The sequence below is a fragment of the Sciurus carolinensis genome, chromosome 5, assembly GCF_902686445.1.
Source record: "Sciurus carolinensis chromosome 5, mSciCar1.2, whole genome shotgun sequence".
Taxonomy (NCBI): Eukaryota; Metazoa; Chordata; class Mammalia; order Rodentia; family Sciuridae; genus Sciurus; species Sciurus carolinensis.
Window position 1 is genome coordinate 43,335,368 of NC_062217.1, and position 17,156 is coordinate 43,352,523.

Below are 17,156 nucleotides of genomic sequence, written 5' to 3' on the forward strand. Positions count from 1 at the left end.
TCATGGGACTCTACTGTCCTATGTCTAGAGAAGGGCTTCTGACTGGAGGATGGAGTTTGATATAGTGCAAATGATTAGATTCCTCCTGACATCAACTCCCTGCTTGTTCAGATAACTGAAACCTAAAAGATGTGAGCTTTTTATACACCAATGTAGTATTTGTGATTGTTAGTCAGTTTTTCATCACTGTGACCAAAAGACTCAACAGGAAGAACTTAGAGGAGAAAAAGTTTATTTTGGCTCACAATTTCAGAGGTTCAGTCCTCTGAAACCGTGGTTGGCTAATTCCATTACTCTGGGCCTGAGGTGAGGCAGAACATCATGGTGGAAAGGCTTGGTAGAGGAAAGCTCTTCAACTCATAACAGCAAAGAAGCAGAGAGAGAGTGAGGTGCTAGGGACAAAATACAAACCCTAAAGGCTCTCTGTGACCTTCTTGCTCCATGCACACCATACCCGCCCACAGTTACCATCCAGTACAGTAGGCCTTTCAAATTATTAATCCATCAGATGAATTAATCCACTGATTAGGTTACAGCCCTTACAATCTCATCCTAATGTTCACCTTTGAAAATTCCTGCCTTGTTTCACACCTGAGCTTTCATGGGACACCTTATATCCAAACCATAACACTAGTTGACAAAAGACACCCACTTCATTCTCCCACAGAAGCTAGAGAGCTGCCTTTGAGAGGCGAACTCATTTACTTCCAGTGTTCAGCCTGTTATTCTTTACTTTTTTTTTTGATTTTATATTTTGAGACCAGGGCTTGAACCCAGGGGCACTTAACCACTGAGCCACTTCTCCAGTCCTTTTTTGTATTTTTATATTTTATATTTTTATATTTTATTTAGAGACAGGGTCTCACTGGTTCTCTTAGGGCCTTGCTGCTGGGACTGGCTTTGAACTTGCATCCTCCTGCCTCAGCCTCCAGAGCTGCTGGGATTCCAGGCACGTGCCACCGTTCCTGGCTCTTCTTTATTCTCAGTACACAGCCCACGACTCTGAACACTCCAGTTGCCAAAGCAGGGCCAACTTCCTATGCAGTCATGCGGGGCTCTGCACAGAGAGGGACTCTGTGGTTTGGTGAAATCTCTCCTGTTACTCCCCTGAAATTCTTAATAACTTTAGAACATTTCCCTCTGGGATCCTCAGTTGATATAGTCTTTCCTGTTCAGAACCATCCAGTCTGGTGAAAAGAAGCAGAACATTGCTTGTACCATAAACCATCAAAATGCAAAGCCCTTTTCTGAGAAGACACAGGCAAAGTGACCTCCTAGGAGATGGCAGACTGTGTGTGTGCATTACTTCACAATGATCCCACAGGTAGTTAAGGTTGTAGCGATATTACCCCATTTTAAGGAATGAGGGGCTCAGATAGCTTCATCTCTCCCCTGGAATTCTAGTCTCCTGTTTCTTGTTTTCTTGTCTGTACTTTCTTCACAGTACTTTCAGCATAATCTTGAAGACTCTTCATTAGTCCTTGATGGCCTCCAGAAAATGCCCACATTCCTCATGTGACCTGCAAGGCTTTCGACTTTTCCTCTTCAGACATACTGAACAAAACATACTGTTTTGTTTTTCTCATTTATCAAATGGGTCCAGTGTCCCTTGCCATAGGGACTTTGTTCTCACTGCTCTTTCTGCATAGAATGCTCCTGGTTCCGAATGACTCTTTCCCTCACTTCAGTCAGGCCTCTGCTTAAATGTTACCTTCTCAGAAATACTTTTCTCAGGTACCTTTTACAAATCAGTACTCACATGGTGGCATGTGCCAAGGTCCCAGCTACTCAAGAAGGATCACTTGAGTCCAGGAGTTTGAGGTCAGCCTGGTCAACATCACATCTAAAAAAAAAAAAAAAAAAAAAAAAATGATAAACCAGTGTCTCTCTCTCTCTCTCTCTCTCTCTCTCTCTCTCTCTCTCTCTCTCCTCCTCTCTCTCTCTCTCTCTCTCTCTCTCTCTCTCTCTCTCTCTCTCTCTCTCTCACACACACACACACACACACACATACACCATCACTTTCCATCCTGACTGCCATATTTAATATTTCTTTATAGCACCTGACACATTACATTATTATCTGTTCATTTATTTACCAGGGACTGTAGCATCCCTGATAGCCAGGGCAGCTCTGGTCACACAGGTACACAATAAACATTTATTAAGTGAGTCAATGAACCAATGATCTAGCGCTGTCTGCCTCTCCAGAATAAACCCCTAGTTCATTCCCCTGGAGCCTTTAACCACACAGTACTATGCTAGGACACCCTCTTGCGTGCCAGAGACTTACCCTCCACCAAAATTTGCCTCAGCTTCATAGCCTGGTTAGGTTCCCTCCTGTGAGGTCTCATGGCACCCTGTTTTGGCCCCAATAGTGGGACCCCCAGGGCTCTTAACCGGCTCTTCCAACCCAGTTGCCAAGACAGCCATGCTCCTCACTCCAAGAGCATCCCAGCCCAGACCTCAGAGAGAAGCTCTTCTCCTGGCCTTCACTCACTGCAGCTTCTGGGTTTTCGTTCAACACCCTCCAGAAGGCGCTTGGAGTAGGGTTTGTCCTTCACTGGTCCTGACTAGTTCAGTTCCAAAATTCAATTGTTATAAAAATGGACAAAAATAAACATAAAAAGAAACTTGTTGCTATGAAAACTAGTTGATGCTTTTTAAAAAGCTCAATAAGATTTTAAGTCTTTTGGGTATAAACCAAGGAATGGGATAGTTGGTCAAATGGTGGCACCATTCCAAGTTTTCTGAGGAATCTCCACACTGCTTTTCAGAGTGGCTACACCAATTTGCAACTCTGCCAGCAATGTATGAGTGTGCCTTTTTCTCCACATTCACACCAACACTTATTATTACTTGTGTTTTTGATAATAGCCATTCTAATTGGAGTTAGCTGAAATCTTAAGATTGGTTTTAATTTGCATTTCTCTAATTACTAGAGATGATGAGCACTTTTTCATATATTTATTGATCACATGTATATTTTTTTCTGTGAAGTGCCTGCCCAGTTCCTTAGCCCATTTATTGATTGGGTTCTTTATATTTTTGGTGTAAACTTTGTGAAGTTCTTTATAAATTTTGGAGATTAGTGCTCTGTCTGAAGTGTGTGTGGAAAAGATTTTCTCCCACTCTATAGGCTCTCTTTTCACATTATGATGGTTTCCTTTGATGAGAAAAAGCTTTTTAGTTTGAATCCATCCCATTTATTGATTTTTACTTTTATTTCTTGTGCTATGGGGGTCTTGTTAAGGAAGTCTGGTACTAAGCCAACATGATGGAAATTCGGGCCCACTTTTTCTTCTGTTTGGTGAAGGGTCTCAGGTCTAATTCCTAAATCCTTGATCCATTTTGAGTTGAGTTTTGTGCAGGGTGAGATAGGGGTTTAGTTTCATTTTGCTGCATATGGATTTCCAGTTTTCCCAGCACCATTTGTTGAAGAGGCTATCTTTTCTCCATTGTATGTTTTTGGCTCCCTTGTCTAGTATGAGGTGATTGTACTTATATGGATTTGTCTCTGTGTCTTCTATTCTGTACCATTGGTCTACCTGTCTATTTTGGTGCCAATATCATGCCGTTTTTGTTACTATTGCTCTATAGTAGAGTTTAAGAAAATACTTTAAGAAAAACTGCTTTGGGTTAACTGTGAACCAAACATACACAAAAAATTGGGGAATGTGTAGAAATTATTTTTTTAAGATTCTACCATTCTGCACTCAGCCTATTTAGAAACTGCCAAACCTGAAGATGATAAATAATAACTGATGGGTGTGTTTTGAACACAAATGATCACAGAACCCCAGTGATCAGATCTCAAAGCAAAGACTTTGCTCTACATTTTAAATGACCTGTTCATATACATTTAGGCTTTAAGTTAAAATAACATGTTTAAGGAATGCTTCCCTTTCCTGCTGACCCTCACTTTAGCCTATTTTTTTCATTTAGCAGCCACAACTTTTGTCGGAGCAGATGTCACTCATTGCTCCATAGTTTGCATGTGGCTGTCTCCCTGTCTAGTCCCCACTTCTGGACTGGGTGGTCTTCACCATCATGTTCACCATCCTGCCCTTGACTGGCACACATTAAGTCCTTACAAATATGTGTTAAGTGAAGGATTGAAAAACAAAAAAGAGCTGCAATTTCAGCCCCAGCCTCCCTAGCTTCAAAAATCTTGCTCTTCCTACGACCTGGCCACCTTCTTTACTTGGAAAATGGATGAGTCCCCAAACTCCTCAACCTTCCCTGGAACCTTGAGAGGGGCATGTCCCTTTCCTTTCTCTTTCCTAAAAAATCTTAATCCAGTCACTGGACTGAATGCAAACATCATTCACTCCCTGAATGGCAGGTCTAAGGGCGAGAGAGACGTCCACTTTCACATTTCATCTATCGACTCTGTCAAGGATGAAGGAGTCTGAGCCAGCAGGCAAAAAAAAGGTTCCTGATAAGAAGAAAGTAGAACTAGATACAGAATGGATACAGGAGATGACGGTAACGATGGTGCTGTGTTGATGCTCTCACTTTGCTTAGTTGTTGTTGTTGGGGATTTTCGGGGGGTTGGGTTTTGGTTTTTGGTTTTTTTGGCTCAAGTGAGTCATACTAACCATCAACCAGCAGGAGCAACACACGACATGAACACAAACAAAAGATGTGTCCACTATGTGGAGGTACATCAGACGGGGTGGGTTATTGGCAGCTTGGACAGGGTTTTTATTAGGATTTATTGAGATTTGTCTGCCTGCTGGGCCTGTAATAGGCAATTGGATGTAAAGGAGAAGAATAAAGAAAATATACAGTATAGGTCCCTCTCTTAATAAATTAGAATCTATATCAAAAATCAATTACATGGTGAATGGATACATCCATACAATGGAACATTATTCAACACTAAAAAGAAATGAGCTATCAAGTTGTGAAAAGACACTGAAAAAAATTAAATGCATATTACTAAGTTAAAGAAGCTAATATACAAAGGCTGCATATTCTATGATCCCAACTCTATGACATTCTGTGAAAAGTGAATAACTGGGGACAGTACAACAAATATCAGTTGCTGCTATGTGTTAGGCAGGATGAAGAGAGGAACAGGCAGAGCAGAAAGGATTTTTAGGACAGTGAAACTATTCTGCAGGAAACTACAATGGCAGATGCATGTCATTACACATCTGTCCAAACCTACAGAATGTACAACACCAAGAGTGAAGCCTGATGTAAACTACAGCCTTGGGGTGATCATGGTGTGTCACTACATCCATCGGTTATAAATGTGCCGCTCGGGTGGATGATGTTGATAAGGGGTGGATGATGTTGATAAGGGGTGGACATTGGGGGTGTATGGAAATCTCTGTATTTTTACTTAATTTTGCTCTTACCTGCTCTAAAACATGAAGTTTGTTTTTAAAAACTAATCATGTGGTATAAAGAGTGATGCTATGAAGTCATAAGTGGAAACTAGTCTCAAAATGTTAGAATCATTGATCATGAGCTAATAATCAAGACCAAAGAGTATTAGAGTAGGGATTTGAAGATGTGATAGACTTGGTACCTTCAGTAAATATATCCTGAGAACATATAATGTACCAGGTCCTGGAGACACAGGGGCAGACAAAACTGTGCCTTTGCTCTGGAGCTTATGTTCCAGTCAAAGAGAGAGTCCGTATGCAAAAATACTATTCAATGCTGTGGCAGCTTTTATTGGGTGCTACAAGGAGAAAGCAGCATGAGGACTCTCTGGTTGTTGGGCTGAGAGAGGAGTTGCTCCCATACCTAGAGGGCAATTGGGGAAGACCTACTGAGCCAAGTGCCACTTGAACCTAAGCATGTATGAAAAGAGGGAACGAGCCATGAAGATACCGAGGGGAAGAGCGTCCCAGACAGAGCAGCAAAGACCCTGAAACCTTCACCTCAAAAACAACTGTGAGCAAGTGACAGAGGGATAGGGAATTACTCTGGGTACCCATAAGTATTAGTCAGCTTTCCATTGATGTGACAAAATACCTGAGACCACTAACTTAAAAAAGAAGAAAGATTTATTTTGGTTCACAGTCTATGGTCACTTGGTCTTGACTTTGGGCCTGTGGAGAGGTGAAACATCATGGTGGGGAGTGTATGGTGGAGCAAATCTTCTCACCTCATGGCATCCAGGAAGCAAAAGAAAGAAGAGGAAACTAGTTCTTTGTAAAGATTAGTTGTAAAATAGGTCAAGTCCTCAACAAGGTTGATTCAGAAAAAAATAAAGAGAAAGTATAAATAATATAAAGAATAAAGAAAGGGATATGACAGAGGCAGTGGGGATTTTTTTAATGACAGTATATGACAAAAATTTTATGAGACGAAACCTTGAAAATTAGCATAAAATGAATGATTTCCTAAAATATATAATTTACCAAGACTAAGAAGAACATTGTAAAAACCTTAATGGACCAATGTCATGGGTTGAATTGTCCCATTTCCCCACCCCTAAAAGACATGTTGAAATCCTAACCTCCAGCACCTCAGAATGTGACTGTATCAGGAAACAGAATCTCTTCAGGTGTAATTAATTACATTAAATGAGGTCATGCTGGAGTAGGGTGTACCCCGACTTCAATACCACTGGCGCCCTCTCTAGAAGATGTCATGAGAAGACGCAGTGAAGATGGAGGCAGAGATGGGGTGATGTACAGACAAGCCACACAATGTCAAGTCGCCGTCTATTCCCAAGAGTCAAAGGGAGGCAGGAAAGAGGGTCTTCCTCCCAGCCTCCAGGAGGAAGCAACTCTGTAGACACTGTGATGTCACCCTTCTGGCCTCCACAGTGGTGAGAGAATATATTTCTCTAGTATCAAGCTGCCCACTTGGCTGTACTTTGTTCCACACTGCTAGGAAATTAAAAGGACCAATAAGTATTGGGGTGATTGAGGTAAGAGTTTCAGCCTGTGTGGGTGTGCACGTGTGTGTGTGCATGCAGTCGGGGCAGCGTGGTCACGCAGAGAGCAAGCAGATGCAGGGTCTGAGTGCTCTAGTGACTTCGCGGAGCTCTGAAGCAGGACAGTCAACATCTGCATGCTTTTCACAGGCATCTTCTCTTCCCCAGGTACGCAGAGGTGACGGGAAATTAATTCTCTACCCCAATGAGAACGTCTTCCAAGTTCTTTTTCCTGATGGGACAGGACAGATACGGTATCCACTGGAGCAGAGGCATGCTCATATTGACCTATACTGACATCTAAAATGTCTGATTGGGGGATTGGGGGTAGGGTTTGAGGACTGTGTCCTCTGCAGGACCCTGCCTTTGCCAGAGGGTCGCAAGGGACTGCTTGTGCCTTAACCAGCTCCCAGCTACCCATCAGGAAGGCTCGCTCTGCTCATCTCCTGCACAGGTGGTGAAAACTTCACATACATCATTCTGGAAGACAGTGAAGAGGCTAGGGTCCGGGCCCTCGTCAATAACTCTGGTCATGCCACCTTCTACGATAAGAAAGGATTTATATGGTAAGCTTGAGTCACATGTCACCCTGCCCACCGGGAAACAGTGCGGTAGAAGTTTGATCCCAGGTCTGCACTGCCCTCCTACCTCCCTGTCCCTAAACTCACAAGTATTGGGAACAGGATGGAGGGTACTATGAGGGACAAATACAATAGGACTTGCCCTCAGAGAAGGAGCAAGGTCCTCGTGGCATCATGGCCTCTGTGGGGTAAAAGCAATCACAGACTCGGTTTCCTCTCCTAAACAACTCTTAAGAGTCCAACCTTCTGTGAATCACTTCTGATGACCTGGGGTGCCTAGGGGTGGGAGGCCGGTGAGAGCTTTGGAGACACTGTGTTGGATTCAGAATCCACAGTGAAAAGGCAACTTCTAAACATTTCCTTAGAATCCAACATAGTTCTTAAGTGCCCAGTACTGGTGATGGTGGAAAACTGCCTCTTTGCAAGTTGAGGTCACTGGGTCATTTCACACTGTTTCTCCATCTCCCTGAGGCCAGCAGAGCATCTCCACTCAGAAAGTCGCCTCCTTTCATCATGAAGTGGTCATGGCATGGGACTCATATATTATTTTGGATCAACTTACCCTTTGTCCTCAATAGTCAAAGCCAAATTTCTCTTTTTCTCATTCTACAAATATTTTTATTCTCCAAGTCTGGTTTTTAAGACTATTTTCTCCAATATGGGTCTTTTAAACACCATTTCCTGTTTGATTTCTTTGTTCTAGGAGGTATCTGATCTCCCCTGAGGGCTGTTTATATACAAAATGCTGCCTGAAAGATGCCAGGTACAAGAAGCACAGGGGACGGGGGCAAGGAACTTGGTGAATTATCTTTAGTCATAGCTGGTGAGGTGCAGCAGGGCCTCTTCTCCCCAAGAGCATGCATTTTTAGGGCCAGTAGAGCACTTGGAGAAATCTTGTAATTACTCTCATTATATTAATGAAGAAACTTAGGTTCAGAAAATGGTAAGTCACTTGTCCCAAATCATACCTAAAACTATAGGCAAGAAATTTTATGGCATTTTGACTCAGCCTAAAAAAAAAAAAGCATTTTTTAAAGTCATCATGGAAGGATTTTATTTCATCTTCAAATCTGAAGGTTAGTTTTGCTGGGTATAGGATTCTTGGTTGGCAACCATGTTCTTTCAGAGCTTGAAATATGTTGTTCCAGGCCCTTCTAGCTTTTAGAATCTGGGTTGAGAAGTCGGCTGCTATCTGTATTCATCTCCCCCTATATGTAATCTGATGCTTTTCTCTCGTGGCCTTCAAAATCCTATCTTTATTTTGAATGTTAGGCATTTTCATTATAATGTGCCTTGGTGTGCATCTGTTGTGATTTTGTGCATTTGGTGTTCTGTAAGCCTCTTGTATTTGATTTTCCATTTCATTCTTCAGGTTTGGGAAATTTTCTGATATTATTTCATTGAATAGGTTGTTCATCCCTTTGGTTTGTATCTCTCTGTGCCTTCCTCAATCCCAATAATTCTTAAATTTGGTCTTTTCATGATGTCTCATAGTTCTTGGAGATTCTGTTCATGATTTCTTACCATCTTCTGTGTTTGGGCAACTTTATTTTCAAGATTAAATATTTTGTCTTCATTGTCTGAGGTTCTGTCTTTCAAGTAGTCTAGTCTTTTGGTGATGCTTCCATTGAGTTTTTTAATTGGTTTCCTTCATTTCAAGGATTTCTGTTTAGTTTTTTTTTGAGAATCTCTATCTCTGTTGAAATGATCTTTTGCTTCCTGAGTTGCTCTTTCAACTGCTTATTGGTATTATCATTCATTGCCTGCATTTTCTCTCTTATCTCATCCTTTGCTTCGTGAATCATCTTAATCGTGTATAATCTGAAGTCCTTTTCTGACATTTCTTCTAACATACTGTCACTTATCCCAAATCATACCTAATTGGATTCTATTAATCATTGTCATTGGATTCTATTAATATAGAATCTAGATTTGTTTGGATCATTTTCTTCCCTTGTTTTTTCATGTTGTTCATGTATCTTCCCCTCTAGCAGTGCAGATCTGGGGTATTGCAGATTTCTCCCCATAGGTTTATAGTGGCCCTATAGGTTTCCAAAACCTTTTCTTTAAGGGGAGATCAATATTAGCAGTGCCCAATTCAGACACTATGCAATCCTAGACCAAATAGCCCCTATGAGGACTATAACAAAATTGTCATAATAAATAGAATGAGTTCAAATATTATCTTCAGTAAAGCAAACAGATTTGCAATAAGGTCTGCAGTTTCTGATGGAGGACAAAGAGGATGCAGAGGGCTGTAGAATGTGGCTGTTAATGGGATAAGAAAAGAATATATAGAAGTTCTAGAAAATAGAAAGGTTGATAGTATAATCAAAAGAAATTGGATGTTAGCATGCAAAAAAGGGAGAAAGAGACTCTGAGGGAACAGGTAAACAAAAGGAAAAGAGAGCAAGAAAAGTAAAGAAATAAAAACTTAAATTTTTTCAATGATAAAAAAGAAAATCTACAGTATAACAGTCATATAGTAATGAAATCTCCCAGTGTTTAGTAGCCTGATGCATGAGAGGTACCTGACATTGAGCTTCAAGTCTCCAGCAAGAATTTACAAACAGAAAGCCTATGCTACAGAATGTTCTCAACAAAATATTCCATGAGGAGGAAATGAAAAACAACAATGGAGGTCAGCAAAGGCAGGAACTACCTTAGAGAAAAACCAAAGGAGAAATCAAGCCAAGTCAAAAACCAAAAATAAATTAGCTTCTGGGAACAAACTTGTATAGGTTCTTAATTATTCAAAATGGAAGCATTTAAACACTTTTGGATTTACACCAATCTTTTGTGTATGCTTTTAAAAATAAAGTGCTTGTATTTGTATTCTCCATAAAAAAAAAACAAAAGATATAGACCGGCAGAATGGATTAAAAAGAAAGACCCAACAATATGCTGCCTGCAAGAGACTCACCTCATAGAAAAAGACATCCACAGACTAAAGGTGAAAGGATGGGAAAAAACCTACCACGCACATGGACTCAGTAAAAAAGCGGGGGTGTCCATCTTTATATCAGATAAAGTGGACTTCAAGCCAAAGTTAGTCAGAAGGGATAAAGATGGACATTTCATACTGCTTAAGGGAACCATAAATCAGGAAGACATAACAATAATAAATATTTATGCCCCGAACAATGGTGCATCCCTGTACATCAAACAAATCCTTCTCAATTTTAGGAATCACATAGACCACAACACAATAATTCTGGGTGACTTTAACGCACCGCTGTCACCACTAGATAGATCTTCCAAACAAAAACCAACCAAAGAAACCAGAGAACTCAATAACACAATCAATAAACTAGACTTAATAGACATATATAGAATATTCCATCCATCAACGAGCAGATTCACTTTCTTCTCAGCAGCACATGGAACCTTCTCGAAAATAGACAATATGTTATGCCCCAAGGCAGTCCTTAGGAAATGCAAAAAAATAGAGATACTGCCTTGTGTTCTATCAGATCATAATGGACTGAGAGTAGAAATCAATGACAAAATAAAAAACAGAAATTACTCCAACACCTGGAGACAAAATAATATGCTATTGAATGAAACATGGATAACAGAAAACATCAGGGAGGAGAGGAGATAAAAAAATTCTTAGAGGTCAATGAGAATGATGATACAACATATCAAAATCTCTGGGACACTATGAAAGTGGTACTAAGAGGAAAATTCATTGCATAGCACGCATTCCAGAAAAGAATGAAAAGTCAACAACTAAATGGACTAACATTACAGCTCAAAGCCCTAGAAAAAGAAGAACAGAATAACAGCAAAAGTAGTAGAAGACAGGAAATAATTAAAATCAGAGCTGAAATCAATGAAATTGAAACAAAAGAAACAATTCAAAAAATTGACAAAACAAAAAGTTGGGTTCTTTGAGAAAGTAAAGAAAATAGACAAACCCTTAGCAATACTAACCAAGAGGAGAGAGAAAACTCAAATTACTAAAATTCGTGATGAAAAAGGAAATATCACGACAGACACTACTGAGATACATAACATAATGAGAAGTTACTTTGAAAATCTGTATTCCAACAAAATAGAAACTACTGAAGACATTGACAAATTTCTAGAGACATGTGCTCCACCCAAACTGAACCAGGAGGACATACACAATTTAAACATATCAATATCAAGCAATGAAATAGAAGAAGCCATTAAAAACCTACCATCCAAGAAAAGCCCAGGACCAGACGGATTCTCAGCCCAGTTCTACAAGACCTTCAAAGAAGAACTCGTTCCAATACTTCTCAAAGAATTCCAGGAAATAGAAAAGGAGGGTACCCTACCAAACTCATTCTATGAAGCTAATATCACCCTCATACCCAAACCAGGAAAAGATACATCAAGGAAAGAAAATTTTAAAGTCATCAAATAAGGTACAAAAGAGATACCATGTCTCTGTCTCTGAACCTCAAATTTCACCAAAACCCAAGGGCAATAGATGACGCTGAGAGCTGTGGTGAGGAGGGGTCCCCTTCCCAAGATTCTGGTTCTGTGGGTCTAGAGTGGGGCCTTGAAGTCTGCACTAAGTGCTTCCAGGTGATTCTGGGGCTTAGCCGGGTGTGGGTGCCAAGGCCTCAACTTCATGAGAGGACAGCAGTAGCCAGGGGCTTAAAGTCACTCCTCCAGAACAGCCCCGAAGTCTCAGGCCCTGGCCTCATGGACAGTCCACCACCCAGTGATCCCTAAGGTCTCATCTTCTGTCTCCCTCCTTGGAACCTGCTCCTGTTTGCCCTTGGAAGATTCTTCTGAAAACAGACCAACCAGCACTCAAGCGCTGTCAAGAACAGAAATCCCAGCAGCTCCTCCTCAAAGGAGAAAATAGCGCAGCTAAGACCTGGGAGGCTTCCTGGCATTCAAAGCTGACTGGTCTGAGTAGGCCTCGGCTTCACACATGCTGGCAAATGGCACTTGCAGTGTCCTGTCCAAGGGACCACCATCCAGGGCCCAGGATACTCCGCAGCGCTGTGGCTCTCACCTGGTTCCTCTGCCTGCTCACCTGCAGCTCCTGACTCTCCTTTCTTTCTCGTGGAGGAGAAGCCCCTCTGTGGTGTTCCTGGTATTGTTCTTGCCCTTCTTCTTAGTGGTGGACAGATCACTAAGCCCCTTGGCAGGCCTAACTCCTCGGCAGGCCTCCAGACCTGAGGCAGACTGTGTATCCCCACCACACTCATCACCCCAAACGGCCAAACCACAGGGTCATACCCTCTTCCCAGATGGGTCCCTCCATCCTCTGCTGGTTTCTTTCCTAGGGACATCTGCACCAGAGAAAAATGTGGCCCATAGCCGGAGGTTTAGTCCCTGGGGGAATTCCTCAGCAGGACTGTGTCCCATGGTCACAAGGAGATTTTGAGCAAGACCTTCTGACTCATTTGGGAACCCAAAGCTGCAGGCCCAGGACCCCAACCCTCTCCTCCAGGAACTTCTGCCCCTCTCCACAGTCTTAACACTGGAAGGGAACTTCTTGGGGTACCTTGGACAAAGGGGAGGATTGACAGCTGAACTGTTTTGAGGACTGAGTACTTCTTGAATCATTTCCATTTCCTCAGGAGGGTAGAAGAAATGGCTGTCATTTGCCAGTTGTGTGGAAACTAAAACCCAGCCCCATCCCATGCAGCCCCCTTGAGGCTTCTACTAGGCTTCCACCAGGCCTCAGGGGTCCCACACAGCAGAGGGATGGACCCGCCTAAACTCAGGGTCCTGGTGGACAGTCTACCTACTCCACAGTGCAAGACCTTCACTCCAGGAGCCTCCAAAGTCTGACCGTCCCTGGGTGTTCTAGATCTGTCTATGTGGAAGTCTTAACCCAAAGCCAGGTGCTCCAGAAAGAGAGATCTCTAACCCTGGTGCTTTGGAGAGCCACTTAAAAGATTGAAGGGCACTGGGCATGGTAGGTAGTGCACACCAGTAATCCCAGCAGCTCAGGAGGCTGAGGCAGGTGTATTGCCAAGTTCAAAGCCAGCCTCAGCAACTTAGCAAGGCCCTAAGCAACTCAGCAAGACCCTGTCTCTAAATAAAATACAAAAAAGGGCTGAGGGTGTGGCTCAGTGGTTAAGTGCCCCTGGGTTCAATCCCTGGTACAAAAAAAAAAAAAAAAAAAGAAGAAAAGAAAAGAAAAAGAAAAAAAGGAAAGGAAAAAAAAAAAAAAAGGGCTAGCTGGAATCTGCTCCTTGCAATCCTTGCAATCTGAAATAAGATTGTTCTTGTTGCCTCCCCTCCATCCCTGATACTAAGGGAATTCTAATATTCTCTGAGTTATTGCTATGCACAGGTATTTAATCCTCACAGGACCCTATGAGTAAAGAACTATTATCATCTGCATTTTACAGTTGAGGCACAGAGAGGTTATGTAGTGCCCCAAGGTCATGCTGCTTGCTAAGGCAGAGCTGGGTATTGAACTGATGAAGTCTGGCTCCAGAGCCCCGGTTTTACTTCATCACTGTATGTACAGCCCTTTTAGAGGAACGAAGTGGGATAGGCTGGGGTGGGATAGGCTGGGGTGGGATTGGCTGGGGTGCGAACGTGAAGGCACTTAGGGGTCTGCACTCTGTTCAATGGGCAGTAGGAAGCAGCAGGAGGATCTGGGATGAAGTGACAAGAAACCTTCCCTATTGGTTGTGACTAAGGCAGCCTGAAGTGGACCTCTGAGTCAGCCTCTTCCTCTGAGCCAAACTCATATGGCCCCTGGAGAGTCCAGATGTGACCTGGTAGGTTGTCTGAATCATCCAGTTTCCACAAACCCTACCTTCTGCTGGGCGCAGTGGGGCATGCCTGTAATTCTGGCTACTAAGGAGGCTGAGGCAGGAGGATCCCGAGTTCAAGCAGCCTCAAAACTTAGCAAGGCCCTATGCAACTGAGTGAGACCCTGTCTCTACATAAAACCTATCTTCTAACCTGGAGCATCACTTCTCCACTTCCTTCCACTCCTCAGACAGATGGCAGCCCCAATGGCACTGATTCCAGGGACAGCCCTGGTGGGGTTTGAAAAGCAAAAGGCAGGACCAGAGGAATATTGGGGGAGAGATAGGCTGAAAGGTCAAGAAAGGATGGCTTGAAAGGTAGGCAGGCGAGCCCCTAGAGAGTAAGGATGGGCGAGGGGAACCACCCCCTCTCCACTCATGTGACACCTGTCCATGTGTGTGCTTGCACGGTGCTGGCAGTGGGAATTCAGCAGCGTCTCCACCCTCCAGGAGGTCACATTTACTATTCGTGGCAGTTTTGGTCTCTAAAGTCATGAATTACTGAATTAGCCAATAGACCCCTCGTTCCTCAAGATGATATGTGCCTACATATCATATGGTCAAGGACGTGCAGAGCTGCAGAAAATTCGAGTTGCTAAACATTCACGTTCTCAGCTGAGGTGGGAGGGGGCCAGCGCGCACTCTGTCGCCTTGTCTCAGCTCTCACCCAGAGATGACCAGAGGACACAGTGGGGCGCAGGGCAGCAGAGTCCAGGGACCTCCAGCTCCAGGGCCTGGGTTTGGCTCAACTCTGGCACCAGTTAGTAGAGTGGCCTCAGACAAGTCACTTGACACTTCCAGGCCTTGTTTCTTCTCTTCGTAACATAAAGAAAACAGAACTCTGCAGGATGGGTTGTTTTTAGGATTTTCATTACATTCTTTGTGAATGTCCCCCCTTCTCTGCAGTTTTCCTTTCTGCAGTTTCAGTCATCTGCGGTCAACCATGGGTGAGAGGAAGGGTGGGTATTGTATAATAAGATATTTTCAGAGACTGAGCGAGCACATTCACATAACTTACTAGAGTAAGTTGTTATACCTGTGCTATTTTATTATTAGTTTTTGTCGTTAACCTCTTACGATGCCTCATTTATAAATTAAAATTTATCCTAGGCAAATATGTATAGGAAAACAAACCATGTGCTCAGGGCTCTGGAGCACCTGCATTTCCAGGCATCCACCAGGGTCTCAGCGTGTGTCCCCCGTGGATAAGTCAGGGCACTGTGCGTACAGCGCAGTCTTCCTTAGGGGCTTTGGGGTCAGTGTGTTCTAGGTCAGTGGCTTTACAGAACATACTACCATGAACAATGAGAATCGACGGTAAGTAAATTCTACGTAGCAAAATGACAAGGGCTGGGCCCAGAGAGTCCTGCAGAGAACTGGAGGGGCCAGTCCCTCTGAGAAGGTGACACTGAAGCTGAGACTTAAAGGATGGGCAGTGCCAGCTGGGCCATGGAAGGTGGGAGAGCTTTCCAGAGAGAAGGGCGTGGAAGGAGGTGAAGGGTGCATGGGGTGTGGGAGATATGTCAGTGGGGTCACCATCGTCCAAAGGCAGGGAGCAAGGGCCGCCAAGCAAGGCTGAGCGAGGGAACGCAGGGGCTGAAGGCAGCTTCTGTTCTCGGGTCCTTCTCTGTCGGAACCTCTCCCACCTGCCAAGACCCCGTGGGCCTTTCTGTGGCCCAGGAAGAAAGGGAAGGGGCAGGAGAAAGGGGAGCAGAGGGGCAGGGCCCTGCTGTCGCACAGCGGGGCCTTCCCCAGTCTGCAGGGCTCAGCTGCAGCTCCTGATGCACCTTCCCCTCCAGGTCAAGCCTGAGCAGCAACCTGGGCTACTACTTCCCCAAGGGCAAAGGCCAGAAGGCCTGGAACTGGTGGAATCTGCAGGTCCACGTCCACATGCCCCCGTTCCAGTCCATCTCCTTGAACATCAACAGCTACATCCAGGTACAAATAAGAAGCCAGGACAAGATCGTCTTCAGCTTCGTCCACGAACAGAAGCAGTTTCGTTTAAACCTGGGCACCAGGTTCAAGGTAAGGTCTCCACCACCCCCACCCTGGGCTTGGTGGTTTCTCCACCTGCACACCGGCTGCAGCTGGCTTGGCCTGGCTGTGCCCTGGGTCACAGGGTCACCTCTGCATCACACCAACCTGCAGAAAATCTCAGCCACCTCACTCACCTGATGCTTACCTGTGTACGCACGCATCTCTGGTAATTTCCCAGCACCCCATGGGTGAGAAGGGAGGAAAGTGACTTCCCAAAGAACTCACTGTGAGCCAGACAAAAAACCAAGATGTCAGTGGGCATCAATGCTCCCAGCAGCCCAGTCAGATGGCAGGGCCAGAGACAAGGGGGATCTGTCCTCTTCTCTCCTCCCCCAACACACTCGTCCCAGAACAAACGGCCACCTGGAAGTCTGCAGCGCCCTCTCAGGCCGGCCAGGAGAGCAGCAATGGCATATTCATCTCCGAGAGCTGCTGAAGGAATGGAACCATCGGGAGGCTTGAAACCGCAAAGTTTAGTGTCTCCCTTCTGGGGGCTAAAGTCCGACAGGATGTCAGTGGGGTCACCACCATCCAAAGGCTTTGATGGAGGATCCTTTTGTGGCTCCCCCAGCTGCTGGTGGCTCCAGGTGTTCGTCTGTGACTGCTGCGCTGCATCCTCTGACTCCATCCTCACCCTCCATTTCCTCTGTGTGCCTGTGTGATACCAGTCATTGAAATTGGGGCCTCCCTAAATCCAGGATAATCCCATCCCAAGATCCTTAATTACTCAGGATACAATAGGAAACCACCCTATTTCCAAATAAGGTTACAGTCACAGGTGTGGGTGTGGGGGATTAGGACTTGGGCATATCTTTTGGGAGGACATAATTAAACCCTCCACAAATGATGATTCCAGACCCCTGGACTTCCCACTGT

General features: G+C 44.0%; 1 protein-coding gene across 1 annotated transcript in view; it reads left to right on the forward strand.

The window, feature by feature from the left end:
- Erich6b (glutamate rich 6B) overlaps positions 1–16,942 on the forward strand; it is a 71,374-nt gene extending 54,432 nt beyond the window's left edge. Inside the window, exons 11-15 of the mRNA XM_047554300.1 lie at positions 4,343–4,485; positions 7,070–7,155; positions 7,315–7,467; positions 16,043–16,268; positions 16,631–16,942. Coding sequence (XP_047410256.1) covers positions 4,343–4,485; positions 7,070–7,155; positions 7,315–7,467; positions 16,043–16,268; positions 16,631–16,942 — 920 coding nt within the window. The remainder of the gene's footprint in view (positions 1–4,342; positions 4,486–7,069; positions 7,156–7,314; positions 7,468–16,042; positions 16,269–16,630) is intronic.
- The last annotated feature ends 214 nt before the right edge of the window (positions 16,943–17,156 follow it).